At 33.8% G+C, this 19,955-nt stretch overlaps 1 protein-coding gene across 8 annotated transcripts; it reads left to right on the top strand.

Moving 5' to 3' along the window:
• Nucleotides 1-775: 775 nt before the first annotated feature.
• On the top strand, nucleotides 776-18,974 carry LOC126692947 (disease resistance protein RPV1-like). Of its 8 annotated transcripts, none has more exons than XM_050388769.1 (10): nucleotides 776-1,468; nucleotides 1,956-3,072; nucleotides 3,205-3,465; nucleotides 4,437-5,099; nucleotides 5,204-5,775; nucleotides 6,084-6,245; nucleotides 7,532-7,586; nucleotides 7,687-7,842; nucleotides 9,226-9,332; nucleotides 18,557-18,974. In XM_050388769.1, the coding sequence occupies exons 1-6, from the start codon at nucleotides 975-977 to the stop codon at nucleotides 6,190-6,192; spliced, it is 3,216 nt and encodes a 1,071-aa protein (XP_050244726.1). In that variant the 5' UTR covers nucleotides 776-974; the 3' UTR covers nucleotides 6,193-6,245; nucleotides 7,532-7,586; nucleotides 7,687-7,842; nucleotides 9,226-9,332; nucleotides 18,557-18,974. The 8 variants fall into 8 exon arrangements, with proteins under 8 accessions (XP_050244726.1, XP_050244722.1, XP_050244724.1 ...); XM_050388765.1 differs by having other exon boundaries at nucleotides 7,684-7,842; XM_050388767.1 differs by lacking the exon at nucleotides 7,532-7,586.
• Nucleotides 18,975-19,955: the final 981 nt, after the last annotated feature.

The following is a 19,955-nucleotide window of genomic DNA, read 5'->3' as shown; positions in this document are numbered from 1 at the left end:
AAGTATTTATTTGTTTGTTTGAACTCTCATTATAGCCAAAATTAAAATGGAAAAATCAAACAAAACCTAAAGCAATCCATCAAATCCATTTTTTTTTTAATAAGTTCATCAAAGTTTCTCTATCTGTGAATCTGTGATAAATAGACAATATCCATCACAGAAAAACCCAAGAAAACGAAAAAGGCTTAGAGAGTGGAATGCCGTTAATGGTGTTTGTAGGCTGGCAAAGGCAAGCGGAGAAGGATTGTTGCTGGTGAAACTGGTGGTGAAAAGAAGAGTGGGTGTAGACATTGACTGGAGGATTGAGACTTGAGACTCGAGAAGGTGCGCGTGCGTGAGTGAGGGTAAGAGAGCCAAGAAGGCGAGGTGGGTACCCACCACTACTACACTTGTTTATGTTTGAGAGGCAATACCGCAGACTTTTATTCCATTCTTTCTTTAAAGTTTGAAAAGGAATCAGAATGCCTCGCTACACTCCAACAGTAAGCGCAAACATTTTTAGTTTTTTATTCCTTTCTTTCTTTGAAGTTTGAAAAGGAATCAGAATGCCTTCGCGTACCCAATAAATTTCTTCATCTTTCCCTGGTGGGTGGGAGTGAAAGTTTGAGAGTGAATCAGAATGGTGAGCAAAACGACACTCCAAAAAGTATTTTTTACTACATTGGATGACCAATTTTCTATTTTTATATTACATTGCGCGTTTGGACCACCAACTATGAAAGTAGTAGCATGCTACTACTGTGATTTCACATTTGACTTTCTCGGTCTTCTTCGCCTCACAACAACTATATGAATCTAACATTCATTTTTTTCGCTCTACCATTCCCATTCTCTCTCAAACCCATTGAGAAATCTCTTCTTCCTAATTTTCATTCTCTCTACTTTCTTAAACTCGTAAAACATTTTCAATTTCGTCCTCTTTCTTTCTCCTCTTTCCTTTACATCTTCTCAACTGATTATATATCCAAATCACAATGGCTCTTCTAACTAATAAACGAGCCTTCTCTTTGTTTTTCACCCAACGATATAAATATGATGTGTTCTTGAGTTTCAGAGGAGAAGATACCCGCAATGGTTTTACTAGCAATTTGAATGGTATTTTGCGTCATAATGGTATTAACACCTTCATGGATGATGAGCTCCAAAGAGGAGAGAAAATTTCCACTGAACTTTTCGAAACTATTGAAAGTTCAAAGATTTCAATAATTGTATTCTCTAAAAACTATGCAACTTCCACTTGGTGTTTGGATGAACTTGTCAAAATTCTCGAATGTAAAAAGAATGGCCAAGTGGTGTTTCCGGTTTTTTACAAGGTAGATCCATCAGAAGTACGTAGCCAAAAGGGAAAGTTTGGAGAAGCACTGGCAAAACATGAAGAAAATTTCAAGTATGACATGAACAAGGTGCAAAGATGGAGGGTTGCTCTAAATGAAGCTGGCAATTTATCTGGTTGGCATTACAAAAATGAGTATGTATTTAATTACTACTTTATTATCACCATAAAATTTTTACTATTAAAAAACAACTCCCAGAAGCTTTATTGTTTGTTTGTTTATTTTTTTTTTTTTTATTAAACTATTATATTTTGATCATATCTTTCATTACGAAGCTAGTTAAACTACAACGGTCAATGATATAGCAAGAGAAGAATATATAATCGATATTCTAATCAGTTAATTAGAAGTTGCTCTCACATAATCTTTAGAAAATCTTCTTTTCCAAAGAAGGTTTTCCATGCATCTTTGTGCAAAAAGCCTAATATTTATATCCTAGTTGAACAATAAAAAAATAAAAATAAAAAGTATTTGTATTGACAGTATAGATCTATGTGCCATTTAATTTAATTAACAAAATTTCAGTTGTATTTTACAAGCTAAACAAAATTAACGATTTTAATTCAATTTAAGATCATATTTCTATTTCTAACATTTTTTTTAATGCTTTGTGATTGGCAGCCGCCCTCAATTTAGGTTTATCCAAGAAATTTTTGAAGAGATCTCAAGTGCTAAATTAAATTGTTCGCAAGTATTTGTTGTTAAATACCCAGTTGGAATAGACTCTCGCGTAGAGGAAATAAGTTGTTGCTTAGATATTGAGTCAAATGATGTTCGCATGTTAGTGATCCATGGTCTTCCAGGAATAGGTAAGACAACAATCGCAAAAGCCATTTTTGACTTAATTGCATATCGTTTTGAAGGAAGTAGCTTTCTAGAGGATGTTAGAGAAAACTCAAAAACAAATGATGGTGTACTCCAACTACAAGAGGCACTTTATTATGAGATCATCTTAGGGGCTAGAAATTTGAATGTGCATGGTGTATCTAAAAGAATCAATGTGATAATGGAAAAGTTTCACAAAAAAAAAATTCTTTTAATTCTAGATGATGTGGACAAATTAGTCCAAGTAGAAAATTTGCTTGGAAAATGCAATTGGTTTGCTTCTGGAAGTAGAATTATTATCACAACAAGAGAGAAAAAGTTGCTATCTACTCTACGAGAAGATTGTGATTTAATTTACTATAAGGTTAAGGAATTAGATAATCGTGAATCTCATGAACTCTTTTGTCAACATGCATTCAAAAGAAACAAGCCTACAAAAGATTATTTGGAGCTTGTACACCAATTTATAGGTTATGCCAAAGGACTTCCATTAGTTCTAAAAATAATAGGTGCTGATTTATATGACAAAAATGTACAATGTTGGAAAAGTGCATTAGATAAGTACAAAAGAGTTCCTCATTCGGATATTCAAGAAGTACTTAAAATAAGCTACGATGGATTGGACCAAATTCAACGGAATATTTTCCTTGATATTGCATGTTTTCTCAAAGGATTCTCTAAGAATTTGGTTGTAGATATATTACAAAGTAGCAATTTTCATGACCCATACTATGATATTGAAAAACTTATCAATAAATCTCTCATAGATGTTGCAAAAGATGGCAAATTATTGATGCATGACTTGATACAACAAATGGGTTTTGAAATTGATCGACAAGAAGCAGAAGTGTCAAAAAAACATAGAAGGCTATTATGTTATGAGGATGCTCTCGAAGTACTAAATGGAGATACGGTATAAGTCCTTTCGATTTACCTATTCCCTTTTCTCACAATGCAAAATGTAATTAATTTTTTCCCATTATATTCGATTTATCATTTTGTTTCTGTTGTCTAACATGATTCATGTGATTCTTTGTCCAATTAGGGATTAGGTGAAATTCGAGGCATAACATTGTCCTTGCCACAACCAAAAAAGATGCAATTGAATATTGGAAAGATGAAAAATCTCAAATATTTAACAATTCGTAATGTAATTTGTGAAGACCTTAAATCTCTTCCCAATGGGTTAAGGTTACTTGATTGGAAAGAATTTCCTTTATTGTCCTTGCCGTCCACCTTTGAACCTACAAAACTCGTTGCACTTAACATGCGAGAGAGCCACATTGAATTGGACGAGCATTTTGAGGTATAATCACAACATTTATAAATTCTTATTAGCTTTTTTTTTTTTTTTTTTTTTTGCTAAAACAAAACCATGCATTTATTACTATATCAAATAAAATTTCTATAAAAATTTTTAATAAATAAAATCAAATTGTGCACAAATATTTTAAAATGTACACATAATCATAAAGAATTTATGGTGCAAATCAATGAACTATTGACAATTTTTTTTTTTTATTTGAAAAAAAAAAAAGAGTAGTGCTACAGATATTACAAGTTTTACTATATTGAACAAGCAAATTGAAATGTCACAAATTATAAAGAGACAATTCAAATATTTATTTATGAGGTTGAAACCTACCAATCACTTTTATTGCCACATTAATTTGTAAACTTTATGTTTTTAAAATTGTAGTACCTTTAGCATTTCGAGTATAATCACAACATTTATAAATTCTTATTAGGATTTTTTTGGTTGCTAAAACCAAACCATGCATTTATTACTATATAAAATAAAATTTCTATAATTTTTTTTAATAAATAAAATCAAATTGTGCAAAAATATTTTAAAATGTACACATAACCATAAAGAATTTATGGTGCAAATCAATGAACTATAGACAAATTTTTTTAAAAAAAAAAAAAAAAAAGAAAGAATAGTGCTACAGATATTACAAGTTTTACAATATTGAACATACAAATTGATGTGTCTCAAATTACAAAGAGACAATTCAAATATTTATTTATGAGGTGGTTGAAGCCTACCAATCACGTTTATTTCCACATTAATTTGTAATTTTTATGTTTATAAAATTGTAGTACCTTTTGCATTTTTATTTTAGAAGTGTGTATTATAATTCATAATTGAACGGTTATTATTTCTTAATATATGCTCTTAGCTTTTTATTATTATTATTTTTTAAAATGAGCTTGTAGCCTTATTTTGTTTTCTTTTTACTAATAAATTTTTTTTAAAAAAATCTTTTTTTGTAGAGGTGTCGATTTGAAACATTGAAATATATGGATTTGGCATATTGTAAAAATATTACAAAATTGCCCGACTTATCAGTGATTGCGCCAAACATAAAGGAGTTGGAGCTTCTCAGATGCATAAATTTAGTTGAGGTTCATCAGTCCGTTGGACTTCTTGAAAATCTTGAATACTGGAATCTCCATGAATGCCCAAATCTTAGAATTTTACCAACAAAGCTCCAGTTGAAATCTCTTAAAAGCTTTTTTATCTTTGGTTCTAAAAGTCTTGAGCAAGGAACAGAAAGATTAGCGTTGCTTTCATCAATAGGATATCTCACTGGCCTTCGTGAGTTAATGATAAGTTTTAAAAATGGGAGAGATGTTCCAAGTAACATCTCTGATTTACAAAATCTTAGGTGGCTTTCTATGTATGATTGTGATGAATTTCCAAAAGCCATGGATACCCCTGGTTGCTTCCCCTATTTAGAACGTCTAGATATCTCTTACAGCAACATTACTACCCTCCCTGAAATTTCTATCATATTTCCCCAATTAAAGATTCTAGGGCTTTACTGTTGCTGGAACCTTTCGAAAATTCCAACACTTCCACATTGTATACAAGATGTAGATGCAACAGGGTGTAATTCGTTGAATTCACAATCAAGAAGAGGATTATTGAATCAGGTTTCTCTTTCTTTCTCTCAAAGTTATAGATTTTTTTTTTTTAATTGAAGATTATTATTAAATTTGCTAAACTGAAGTTTCTTACTTTTGCTAATGGCAAGCAGTTTGGAGAACTTATAGGGCTTCAACAAAATATCATATGTGCAAAGGGAATACAACATCAGGATTCTGATTCTGAAACAAACTTTGAATCTGTATCAGAATTTGAACTCGATGAAGCTACATTTGAAATGGACTCAACATGGAAACTTTATGATTCTTATTCACTTACACTTCCAGTAACTAAGATTCCAAAGTGGTGGTTCGACCATCAAAGTGTTGGAAGTTCCTTATCATTCTCGGTTGGTCAGAAACTTCCATCATCCGCTTCTTGTGTTGCACTAAAATTGGAACTGAAGGATGATGAATATCGTATGTTTACCTGTTCTGTCTACATGTGCATCAATGGTTTTGAAAGATGTCTTGTGGATTTTAAATTTCAATTAGATCCAGGGGATTGGAATGACATTGAGATTCGATTTGAATGTTCAAAATATGATCCTAAAATGGCAAAAATTACAATAGAAAGGTGCGGAGTCCATGTATCATGCATTTGTACTCCTTGCAACTTCGCAACAAATGAGGATGTTGAAGAAAATGAGAACCTCTTGATTGAACTTCCAACAAATATGCCAAGGTACCATCATTACTCTGAAATTTTTTTTTTTTTAATCCCAAGTGAGTTACAAGCAGAGTCACCAAATATGAATTCACACTATATGCAGTTGTGGTGATGAAAATTCTTTAGGAGGCATGAAAGGAAGCACATCAAGCATTTGATAAAATGTTATGTTGGGCTGAATGAATGAACTCACTCTTTTACTTTACAAAAAAGGAGGTTCAATATATATATATATATATATATAATGGTAAATTACTATAAAGATTACACTATTGTATTTCTATTGTTAGCTGATTGTTGAGGATTTATCTTTTGGATTTCAGCAAACATCATCAACTTCATTGCAAGTCCAGCTTGCAAGCTCGGCTGGGAATGGAAGAGCAAAGGATATTTTTGCAGATTCTCATTCAATTTAATGGCCTATTCATTTAGGCACCAGCTAATATGATATGTCATATTAGCTGCTGGCAGCTTGAGCATGAATGGTACGTCATGTTAGATTTCTTAATTTTGTTTGAATAAATTAAAAATAACTTATTTAAGCCATCAAGTCTTCTAGGCTAAGATTTAAAGGCTCTAACATTAACCTTGAGTATCAACATGAACATAATGTCTAACAAGGTAATTTTGAAAAATTAAGACGTCATGGTGCATTCATATAAAAAGGTGGTCTTTAACTATCATGAGCAAGGAATTTTCTTGTAGATGTCTAACAGTACATATAAGAAAAATGCTAGTGTTATAATCCTATTCATATCTTTCTAAAACATTACATCAATAATCTGGGAAGTCTAGGCTGTGACAAATATAGAGGCAAATGTATTAGCGATAATGGCTACCAAACCAGGGGAAATATTGATAAAGCACGAGACAGTGGCTAATCAAACTTGCCATTCTTTTTTCATCTTAAACAGAAAATTCATAGGGTATGGAGACCATTTTGCTTCTTTATATATGCAAAGCCTTTCATTTTAGTATATTATTCTCTCTCCAAAACTTTTTTCTTTTAAAGAGCTTTCATCTAGTGCTTCATGACTCATTAGACTGCTTTAACCAAAAAAAAATTTCTGAAGACATTTCATTAAATTTGTTCAATGTCTTCCCCTAATGCATTGTGCGAGGCTTATTTTCTTACATGTAACCCATATCATAATTTTTTTTTCTTACATGTAGTTTGGTCAAACTTTTTTATGTCATTAATCAGTACTATGTGTTGTTTTAAGCCTTTTTTATGTGATAAATAATTATTTTATTGATTGTTCATTTTGTACAATTTGAATAGATTTGCATCTTAGAGTTCCCTTATTTTTTTTGCGTTATCTCAAATGTTGGCTCTTGTATGTTCTACTTTCTCCTTTTTATGTGATTCTCATATTTCCAAGCCTTTTTTAATTTTTTTTTAATGGAAAATCTAATTTAGACCCCTATGTTGTTGTTGTACTGTCCAAAAAATATTCATTTCAAGAGCTTTTATATAGTGCTTCAATTCTCATTAGAGATTAGACTAATTCAATATATATAAATATATATATATATATATATATTTTTTTTTTTGAAGACATTTCAATAGGCTTGTTCAGTGTTTTCCCTAATGCATTGGGTGAAAGATTATTTTTTTTATGTGTAAGTGTAACCATATAATAAATATTTTCCTTATGTGCAATTTGGTAAGCCTTTTTACATCATTAATAAGTATTCTCTGTTGTTTTAAGTCTTTTTCATGTGACAAATAATTATTTTATTGATTGTTCATTTTGTGCAATTTGAATAGGTTCGCATCGAAGAGTTCCCATATCTTTTCTGCATTATCTCAAATGCTGGTTCTAGTGTGTTCTACTTTTTCCTTTATCAAGTGATTTATTTTTAAGCATTTTTTTCAATTACTTTATGAAAAATCTGATTTGTACCCGTATGTTGTTCTAGCAGTATTGTCTCTCCAAAATTTGATTCAGGAGGTCTAGGTCTATGCTTATGGCCTTAGTGGAATCTTCATTGGCTAGGGTTTTAGAATTAAAATGTTCTAGTGTTGAGATATCCTCATTTATCACATCAAGATATAATTCCAGATCGTTGGCAGTGAAGGTATCAATAACATGTGTAACATCATGCCAACCCAACTCTATTCTCAACTCTATCATGGCCTTTTTGTATGTACAAGTATAAACCTTGGATTAACTAAAATGGCATCTCTAGCTATATTGAATCATTAACTAGCAAAAAATGATGGAGGTGAAATGTTCAGATAACCAAATAATTTGTTTTCCCAATAGATTTACCCACATGTAGCAACAATTTCAACAAATTAAGTATACTTGGTGGAGATATGTAATTAAGGATAGTATAAGGACCGTTGCAACTTAAAATCTCCAACTCTTCTCTACTAATTGCTCCACGCAAACTTTGACACAATCTATATGTTTGTGATGAGTCATTGTCTGAAAGCATAACCCTGTGCATTGCAATTATATTATCATTCCTTTTGCCACATATATGTTTGTTATGCTATCTATTTGAGATTGTTATATTTCTTTTAAGTTGTGGACTGAACTGTCGCTAGTAATATTGATAACTTTCATTTATGTAATCCACTATGTAGAGTTGCATCCTTTAGGCACAGACAATATGTACTGATCATATGACAAAAATAGGATTGTAATGGTATTGTAACCGACCCCATCTGTAAGTGTATTAGGTAATTATGTAACATGTTAGCTGTTTGAATTATAGTTCCAAATGCTCAGATTCTAGATAAATAGAATTTTCTAGTGAGCTATACTTGGCATATTGTTAGAGGATTATTGATGTCATTAAGGGGTTAATGCAGATGTTTTTATCAATGTGTCTCAATCCACACTATATCCTACTTCTTGCTAACTTAAAGGACAAAGCGTTTGACTTTTGGATTCTATACCATCAATGGTACATCAGGCTGGGACATAGTTGGCACATATTATTGCTAGACACACCTACACCCATAGAACATGCACTAATGCATGCCGATACTCTCTATAGTAGTCATACAGATAAAGTATGCAACAAGTAATTTATGGTTAAGTCACAATGTTCACTTCTTTCTGATGTTTGTATGAGGTTCAACACACTCGATGATACCATATGTTGATAAACTACTTTTTCCTTCTCCTTTTCATTTGTTTATCCGGTTTTACAATTCAAATCCTTATTAAGAGCAGTCAACTTTCCATATTTCAAATATAGACAAGGAAGATCAAATTTCTATTTGAACTTACCTCCATAAACCTAAGGCAACAAGAAAAGTTTAAGTGTATTAGGTAGGCTATTGTACTCTGTTTTCCCAAGTAGCAGCTACATGAACAATGAGGTAAAGAGTTGATACAAATGATTACTACATTTTCTAGTTGGCTTTTGTAAAATCTAGAATGTGTCAATATTAACATTGATAGTGTAGATGTGCGTATATACTAATACAAGTTTGGGCATGTACAGGAAGTCATTGATATTGGTTTGCATGAAACATTTGGAACATGAAGATGCCAAGAATTGGAAGCTCATATCCATGGATACACTTCCAATACAAGATAAATACATTTAAGGTGCATACCCCGCTTTATTCACTTATGTTTATGTATTATTTATTTGGGCCGAGGTGATTGTGGTATATTTATGATAATGTATATTTTGTTTCTCTTATTATTTGCAATATTGTTGTGCCCCTCCAAATTGAAAGTAATCTAAATCTCCAATGTTGTGTAAATTTCATTTGGGTTTAATTAGATCTGAATCTAATCTTAATATACCATAGGTGCTTGAAGCTTTTACATGTTTTGATCTCTTTATGTTATTGGAACTTGACACTATGGTTGATATTAACACTTCCCCACTTTGTTCAAATTTATTTTTGATCTAGATTCCTTCTTAAAAAAAAAAACTATCTCTATTTCTTTGATGATTGGAATTTAGTTTGAAAAACATGGAATTCTCTATAAAATTTGTGATTTCTCTTTTGTTGAATGCTTTTATGATATATGAGTTTTATTCTTTAGGTGGAGAACTATATTTCAAATCTGAATTAAGGGTTAATTTTTTTTTTTTTAATCATGATGTGAAATTTGACTTGTTTATCTATGAAGTTGTAGTTTGAGATATGGGTTTTTGTCCTATTGGATTAGTTTAAGGAACATTGGGAAAGATTTGAGAAAGACCTAAGTTGAATATGTGACTACAAAATTTTTCAGTAATATGTAAAATTTCTGTAGTTTAAAATTAGACAAAGATTGTAAATTTTGAAAGTTGTAGTTCTCTTTTTAGTGCTCATTTCTGACCCAAAATGGGTTGGGTAAAACAGGTTATCTGAATAAGTCATTTTACTATCAACCTAGGTGGTCATTTCTTAGGTTATTAGAAGCTTAGATGCATGAAGAAACTTACTTGACTATAAGAAATAAGAAAGCATTTTTGGGGTATGACCATAGGTTGGCCTATTGGTTTGCTTGACAGTTCTCTCACTCTCTCTCTCTCTCTCTCTCATCATGGGTCAATAACATTTCTTAAATGGCTTTTTCTTTTTCGTGGCCATTTAATATTATGTTGGCCTATTGGTTTGCTTCTTTGACCTACTTGATATTCCATCTCCTGACCTTTCCACTTTAACATCTAGTCTGGGTTTAACTTTGATTAAATGATATAATAATATGGTGTCTAATATGGCCAGGGTGGCAGAATGTTTTGCAGAGAGAGTGATAGGCCAAGAACAGATTTACTCATTGTGATAAATTAATTGATTAATTAGTCAAGTTTATTAATTAATCAAATTAACATGCAATTGTACGTGGCAGCACAAACAAATCACCAATTAACTAAAGTATGCAACGGAAAATAAATTGACATGGTGATTTGTTCACGAATGGGGAAAACCTACACGGCAAAAACTCCACCGGGTGATTTTAAGGTCACCACTCTCGAGAATCCACTATTATCAAAACAAGCGGTTACAAGTAAAGGAATCCCAGTACCTTAAACCAACCTACAGTTGAACCCTTATCCTAATACATAATTGGACTTGTTTTATAGTGACAATCTCTCCTTTTGATGCACGGTTCCTAGTAAGTGACTAACCATCCCAGTACGCAACTTCAATCACCAACTAAAGAAGGTTGTTGGCTGCAAAGTTCTTTAGTTCATCTAGACGATGAAGATCGAGAAAATGCTTGGTCACAAAATCCTACGGTGTACAGACACAACAACTTCTTCACAAGAGAGATGAACTAGGGAAAATTCTGTCTTCGGTCACAATTTGCTTGAACAAACTTTGCTCAACACTTGTGCAACTTGTGTCACCTTAACGGCCCTTAAAATAATCCTTTTATATGTCTAGAGTTGTGAGAAAAGAAAGCCCAAACACATAATCACAGATTGGAGTCAAAACAGAACTGAAACTTTGTTTTTCATAAACCTCGATAGATAGCTATCTGTCGAGCTGCTGTCAAGCCACGAGGCTGGAATAGCTCTTAAAGCTCGATAGATGCTAGTTGTCGAGCTAGCTATTGAGCTTTAATGATAGGCACTTTCTCAGCTTGAATCTTAGACAGACTTGCATGGCTTTAACACTTGGACTTGAAACAAGGTTTCTTGAAGCATTAAACACATCCTAGATCTACCAAATTACAAGTAAAGTGCATTTTTTCAAAGGATTAGCGAATTACATAAAGTAGTGACATATGTTCATAACAAGTGACTCACATATGTTCTAACAATCTCCCCTTTTAGTAATTCGTGACAAAACCACAACAAATAAATGAACATATGAGAGAAATCATAAATCGCTCAACTCATATTCACTTGTTGAATATAATAAAATCTATCCTAACACAAACTCTTGAAAAACATTGCAAGAAGAGAGTTTATAGCAAGTAGACTTTAACAACCTGTATTTCTGAAACACTTTAAACAAAACTCATCAAGGCATCTTTATGTGAAACGGAAATAATAGATTACATACAAATAATAAGAAGCATGTGCATAAAGAGAGAAAAGAAACAACAAATGTAAGGGTAGGTGAAAGAAACATACATTAACATATAAAGAAAATAAGTACAATGTATGTCAATAATGGTCACAAGACCCATGTACAAGAATAAATGTATCTAAAAAGGAGAAAATAAAAAGATACAAGTAATCCTCACTACATCCCTCAAATATCAACACTCCCCCTAACAAAATGGTCCTATACTTACTCTCCCTTTAAGTATGACTACTCTTATATCCAAAACTACTCCCCCTTTTTGTCACGAGTAACAAAGGGTGAGAGTGTCAAGTAGACATCTCATCTGTATCGGAAGAGCTAGCATCTCCATCATCATCATCCTCAGAAGCAATAGCAGCCTCATCATCATCCTCAGCCTCAGAAGCCTCTGGAGTAAGTGGAGGAGAAGTCTCAGAAACGAAGCCACCCATGACCGCCTGCCATCGTGCAATATGACCGATACGGATGTTCACCTAATATAGCTTAGTAGAGAGTGTATCAAGGCGAGCATTTATGCGCTGAAGTCGCATCATAATGTCCCCAAAAGTCGCATCACTCGAAGTAGAGGATGGAGCAGATGTGGATGGAGCAGATCAGGATGGAGCCGAACAGGTGGGAGGAGCTATTGACCCAAACTACCTCGACCTAAACTGCGCCTAGCTCCGTTTAATGGTAGCGGCATCTATGGCACACATGTAGGTAAAGTGGTCCGATGTTGGAAAGGGAATAGAAAAGTGGTGTAAATCCTCGTGATAGCGGAAAGGAAGATGAGTTTATCACAGGACGCCGTATCCCTATAGACATCTATGATAGAAAGAATAAAATGAGAAGGAAAATCTATAGTAAGATACTCAAGAAGGGACAACAAAAATCGAGCATGAGGCTCTGTGATATAGTTATAGTAAGATAGAGGGTGAAGAACAAAAGTCATGAAAATGTTCAAAAACCGAGGGCCTTTTGCAAAGCCCGAACAGTAAGTGAACTGATGCTCACCCCAATTAGAAGGGTACTTACAAAAAGCAAACATAACCTCGTCTTTGAACACAGTCCTCGGACGCTCACAACCAGGGTAGTCAGGAAACTCTATCCTTGGGACACGAAGCACATCTACAACAATCTGCAATATGACAACAATGCACGTACCTTGAATACGAGTGATGGTACTAAAAAATCAAATACATGCATGTTGGAGTAAAACTACTGGATTAGCACGGATGGACATGTGACTGGGACGTCACACAGCGACTCCCAACCCCGACTGTGAATGACAGTGGGTAGGTTAGTGTCGGTGAAATCCGCCAGGATGACTTGGCATTCAGAATGAATGCCTCGTCGAGAAATGTTCTCCGAGAAGGCCTTTCAGGCATCGTCATCATGGAACCAAATAGATGAAGGAGTAGGATTAGACAAAGTGGATGCCCTAGAACGAAGAGGGTTCCGGGACAGAGTAGACTTGCGTTTAGGTGCCATAGACACAGACTAACGCAAATAGAAAAGAGAGAGAGAGAGAGAGAGAGAGAGAGAGAGACAATTAGAAAAGTCCCAAAAACAATTCAATTATATCAAGATATATTGAAGGGAAAGAACGTATGCATGGGAATGGATGAACATGTGACATGCAATATAAAAAGCATCATGGGCTCAGCCCAATCCAATCCTACTAGCACACAATCAATTTCACACATCTAAATGCATGATAATACTGTTATAATGCTCATATGATGCAATGCATGAGGTTTAAAGATCATTTACACAAAGACCCATCCCAAAATTTCAACAAAAACCTAGCAATTATGAAAAACCCCAAAAAATTTTGAAAAACCCCAAAACCTAGGTCTAAATGCATGAATAATGAGAGAAAAAGAGATCATACCAAGTGATTTGAAGCAAGGAAATGCTAAAAATCAGATGGGTTTAAAGGTTTTAAGAGAGAAGAAAGTGTTTGGAAGGTAAAGAGACGAGTTTGTCGAGAGAGAGATCGAGAAAAGTGAGAAGAAATTGCGAACATCACTTAAATAGGAACCTCATAAAGCTAGATCAATCGGGATATGTCGAGGTTTAAATGTGTGTCTAGCTATCGAGCCATCCATTGAGGTTCTATCGAGGAACAATTCAACAGAAAAGTTTATAAAGAAGCTCGATCACTTCACCTAGCTGTCGAGGAGCTATCGAGGATCTAGAAAGTTTATCGATCGATCCACCTAGCTATTGAGAGGTGTCGAGATTGTGATAAAAAAACAGTTGAAGATCTCGATAGATAAGCCAAGTGTTGAGAGGTGTCAAGGAGGTGTCAAGATTGCTTAAAAATTGTTTTTCAAGAAGGGAAAAATACAGATATGAATGCAATCAAACAAGCAACTCAACCAAGGATCCAAACAACATTTTAACCTCTAAAAAAAACACCTCTCAATAAGAAAAATGTCAAGCATTTTAATCCCAAAACACACACACATACTAAACAAGTCTAACTAATTTTATATTCCAAAAACAGGTTAAGGCAGTTTAGTGAGTATACATTAACACATGTAAACCTTGTGATGACCAAATCACATTGTACCTACACATGTATCAAAAGTAGCAAAGAATATTGCATGTTGAGTGTGAAAAACATTGCAAGATTACATAAGTGTATACATATTATGATGATTTGAGATATGAGAAAATCACTTTAACTCACACACAATCATAACTATTTGATGAGGACTATCACCTTCGAGTTACATCTTATAACTCCCACATCTCCTAGAATACACGCTTGCAATCATATTTAAAAGCATTTTGATCTTTTTGCTTTTATTTTTCTTTGCATATTTTTCTTTTAAGCAAATCATGCATGGACATATAAGATATAGAAAAGAAATACCCAATTATGTTAAGCATTTGACATTCCAATTTTGCTATGTCAAAGCATACAAATGACATTTCATGATTGGCGGGCAACAGTGGTGAGATGGTTATTTATGCCTTTCTCTTAGGATTTTCTAGTCCTTCCCATAAAAAAGAGTGATACGAGTGTTAAGTACAAGAGATAACTTAATCTTACTTATCACAAACATGAGCCACAAAGCTCACTTACTTAGTTGTGCATTGAGGTGCTCATCTAAGCTACAAAAGATACAAAGTTTAGAAAATTTTGTTTCAATGGCCATTCAAGGTACACAAGTACCAATGACACAAACACACTGTTTTTGTATTTTTTTGATTTTTCAAATTTTTATTTTTATGAAAAACAGAATAAAGCAAAATTGAAAAATAAACAAACAAAAACATGTTAAACAAAGCAAAGCATAAAATTAGATTCAAATGAATGAAAGCAAGATTCTAAAAAGAAAGTCCAACTTTAGATAGAAAGAATTAAAGCAAAGGACAAACAGAAAGACAATTAAGTCTTAGGATCCTTTATTAGCCACACGGCATGAGTCTTTGGCCGTGAAGATGAAAAGACACGTGTCCTAGTATGACTACTAAAGGACATAAAGGAATTAGAATTCTCCTGAAATTGAGTTAAAAAGCTCAAAACTTTTAATAATTCTCCAAACAAAGGTGTAGGACCTTGAGAGGAAATCTGGGACTGTTTGGACAATTGCTTATGAGGATACAACTTAAAGTAATTAGGACGAATGTGACCAGAAACACCACAATGGTGACAACCATGAGTAGTTTTAGAGCTACTCGACTTCCTAGAAGGAGGTCTAACCCTAGAGGTTGACAGAGACCTCAACTTAGGACAATTTGGTCTAATATGACCAAAAAAATGACAATGATGACAAGTGGGGACAAATTCAGAATTTTTATTCAACCTAGGAGGAGTTTTAGACATAGGTTTAGAAACTTTATTATTAACATCAGATTGTTTACCTTTGTTTATCCTAGCAGTATTAGCCTTCAACTCTTCATTATTCCTTTTAAATGGAGGAATATAAAAATCCTTTTCTTTTGAGTTAGGCTCAACAACAAGTTTGGCACTAGTTAATTTTTCAACTTCAATTTTAGATTCAACTAGTTGCTCTTCCAAATTTTTAATTTTGTCCACCTGAGATGAAATTTGATTTTTAAAATTCTCATTCAAATTATTGGCTTCATCCAATTTTACAATCAAATCATCTTTTTCAAGTTTGATCTTTTTAAATTTAGCTTTTAATTTTGTAGAACATTCAAGAGATTTCATAGAAAAATTATAAAGCTTGCAATAGGCATCTTGAATATCATCATCATCATTCAACATAAGATCATGCAAATCAAAAATATCGAGAGTTTTCATGACAACAGGGGTCAATGGATCACACAACAAAGATTAAAACCTAATCAGAGTGTGCCTGCTCTGATACCACTTGATAGGCCAAGAACGAATTGACCCCTTGTGATAAATTAGTCAAGTTTATTAATTATCAAATTAACATGCAATTGTACGTGGCAACACAAACAAATCACCAATTAACCAAAGTATGCAGTGGAAAATAAATTGACACAATGATTTGTTTACGAATGGGGAAAACCTACACAGCAAAAACCCCACCGAGTGATTTTAAGGTCACCACTCCCGAGAATCCACTATTATCAAAACAAGTGGTTACAAGTGATAGTTTTTAGACCCCTTAAAACAAAATTGGATTAACCTAGGTAATTAGCCAAGTTGTTATTTAGTCCAATTTAACAAATCTAGGTTATCACAATCACAATGATTATATCATGCAAAGAAGCGGAAAGATAAATAATACAAAGATATAATCACCCAGGAAACCAAACTGGTAAAAACCTAGGGAGAATTTAACCTAGCTATCCTCAAGGTAAACCTGAATCCACTATCTTGAAAGAATTGAAGTTCATACAATAAGACTTACAAGCCCCCACACTTGACTTCTTATTGCTACCCACTAGTAGAACTTACTGACACAACCACGTGCAAGCTTCGAATCCACGGACTCCTTCTTTGTTGGATTCACCACTAGATACAAGCACACCTGCTTGTGTTTCTTTAAGCTTCAATGGCAGCAACTGAGTTGATCATCAAGGTGTAGATAATATCTCTTCCTTGAAAACCCTAAGTTTGTGTAAAGGAAAGCTCCTCTAGATCTCACAAGAGATTTACACAAACAGCAATATGAGCAACACTAAAACGTGGTTAGGGTTTGCCTTTTATACGTAGGATAAATTAGAAAACCCTAAACATTTTAAACAAAGTAGGGTTGAGTTGGAATTCTGCAGAAAAACACATTCTGCCCGAGATTCGATCGATCGTGCCTAAGTTTCGATCGATCGAGCCAGACCGAAATGCATAGTAACTTTTACATCAGCTCGATTCCAACTTTACATAAAAGATACAACTTTGAGCAAGTCTAAACACTTATAAACATATTGTTTTGATCATGGTTTGCCAACAATACACATTAAAGTTCTAAATACATAAAAACCTAAGTCTTTAAAACCTAACAATAAGTAAAAAAATCCCAGTATCTTATACCAACCTACAGTTGAATCCTTACCCCAATACCCAATTGGACTTGTTCTATAGTGACAATCTCTCCTTTTGATGCATGGCTCCCAATACGTAACTAACCAATTGCAAGGATCCCAGTACACAACTTCAATCACCAACTAGAGAAGGTTGTTGGCTACAAAGTTCTTCAGTTCATCTAGACGATGAAGATTTAGAAGATGCTTGGTCACAAAACCCTACGGTGTACAAACACAACTTCTTCACAAGAGAGATGAACTAGGCAAAGTCTATCTCTAGTCACAATTTGCTTGAACAAACTTTGCTCAACACTTGTGCAACTTGCGTCACCTTTGACGGCCCTTAAAATAATACTTTTTATATATCTAGGGTTGTGAGAAAAGAAAGCCTAAACACATAATCATGGATTGGAGTCAAAACAGAACTGAAACTCTATTTTTCATAAACCTCGACAGATAGCTATCTGTCGAGTTGTTGTCGAGCCACAGTGCTGGAATAGCTCTTAAAGCTCGGTAGATGCTAGCTGTTGAGCTTTAATGACAGACACTTTCTCATCTTGAATCTTGGACAGACTTGCATGGCTTTAACACTTGGACTGTAAACAAGGTTTCTTGAAGCATTAAACACATCATAGATCTACCCAATTACAAGTAAAGTGCGTTTTGTCAAAGGATTAGACAATTACATAAAGTAGTGACATATGTTCCTAACAAGTGACTCACATATGTCCTAACAGAGAATTCATTAACCATGGAGACCATGATTCAATAGTCAAATATGAGCAATTGGGTTAATTCTAATCCACCTTTAACCATATTGCACTTGGTGGGTGTAGTGTTGGGAACTTGAGGTAACCCTTCTTTCTACACTTTCTTTCAAGTGGAAAGTTGGAGGTCTTCTCAACAAGATAGTGAGAGCTTCTTTAATGCATGATCATGTGATGTAGCTTAGCTTGGTTACCAAAAGAAGAATAAAATTTGAAGTTGACTTGGAATAAATGCCCACATTGCGATCATCATGTAGTTCTTCTATGATCAGCTTGTTGTGAGTAGTCCTCTAATCAAGGGCAAGATCTGGTGCAATGCAGCCGTTTGTCCTCAAGATCATGAAATACTTTAGTTATAATTTTTAAATAATGATTGCCCCAAAAAATATAGGATTTATCTTTGCTTATTTTTAATGATTAAATGTGATTATTGAAGAAAAAAGAATGGTGGGGACATTAGACATAGTTGGGTTTAGGAGTTTCCATACTATGTAGAGTGGGGATGTAGTTGGATTTATATCAAATGATTAGCTTCTTATTTTGAAATTATTTATGGTTTAAATCTACTTGGCAGGAGCAGCCTGGCTTTGGCAGACAACTTTTGCTTTGTCAAGATTGGTAGGTTCCTATCCTGGTTGAAGGGTGTGGCAATTAAAAATCTACTTGGCATGGCACTTGTTTTATTTGTAAATCGAGAGATTGGTACAAGGTTCTTGCTGGTTGATAGAATTAGCTTACTACTACTGCTATTATTCTTTCCATTAAGGAGGCCTTTTTCAAATCTGGTGCAAAGAAGGCGTTGGTGATTTTGGTCTTGACAAGTAGCACAACTGTATCGAAATTAATGCTTAGTAAGGAATGTAATGGTTGGAATAAAAAAAATGTTCATTAGAAGCAGTAGGAAAAGTTTTTGCATCAAACAGAAGGATAGGAAGTTGTCTCTTGAGTGGCAGTGACACAAAGATGAAAGCTTGATTGCTTGTTTTTTCCCCCTTGGTTTTGGATGTATTTTTTGTATAAATGCTAACTTCGATTTTTCCATGACGTAGTTTTTGTTTGATGTATCCAAAAAAAAAAAAAAAAGGCATTATTTTACTTCTTTGATATACTGACTACAGATTGCTTCTTTAGTGCTTGGTTGGCTCTAAAGATATTTATAGTCTTTGGTGTATTGTCTGTTTCTTTTCATAATACCTACTCCAAAGAAAGCCAAGTTTTATCTTCTTATATGTGTTGCAGTTCTGATAATTTGTGGTGATTGAAGTCAAATGAATTTGAAGTAATGACTCAACCATGTGTACATAGAACTTTCAACTGGCAAGAATTCTCAAGTGTTTTGTAATGATAAGAGAAAGACTATGCAATGAGCTGACTTGGGAGTTGGGATTTTACAAGGGAACCAAAGAGCAAAACAAGGAAAGTGATTGCACCAGGCCACATGATCCAAGGGCAAAGCTTAACTTTGCCTTAGTGGGAATATGTTGTGCAATAAAGAGCCCACAGCTAGTCAAACCCAAAAAAAGCCTCACAAAAATGGGTTCTGTTCTCTTCTTCCTTCCCAAAAAAGAAGAGAAAGGAAACAAAATACAATTGGTGAGCTAAAGAAGTAATACTATCCTAGGCCTAGCCCTTTGTAACTTATTGAAGAGTCAATTGAGCGTTATAATTATATGCCTTATGGTGCCCTCTAACTCATAAACATGTTTCTTCAGCATTGTGATCTTCTTCTCTATTAAACTATTTCCTTCTCTCTTTTCTCGTCTTTGTACAAGACCTCAATTGGCAAGGGGTTCAAATTCCAGATTGTTAGATGCAAGGGTATCAATAACTTGTCAAATCTAACATTGCTTATTTTGTATAAACAAGTACAAACCTTGTATTATTGTAATAACTTCAGGGGCATCTTAAGCCTTATTGAATCATTAACTGGTAAACAATGATGGGGTGAATTGTTCAATAACAAAATAAATGTA

The sequence above is a fragment of the Quercus robur genome, chromosome 7, assembly GCF_932294415.1.
Source record: "Quercus robur chromosome 7, dhQueRobu3.1, whole genome shotgun sequence".
Lineage (NCBI taxonomy): Eukaryota > Viridiplantae > Streptophyta > Magnoliopsida > Fagales > Fagaceae > Quercus > Quercus robur.
This window is presented reverse-complemented; position numbering and strand designations above follow the sequence as displayed.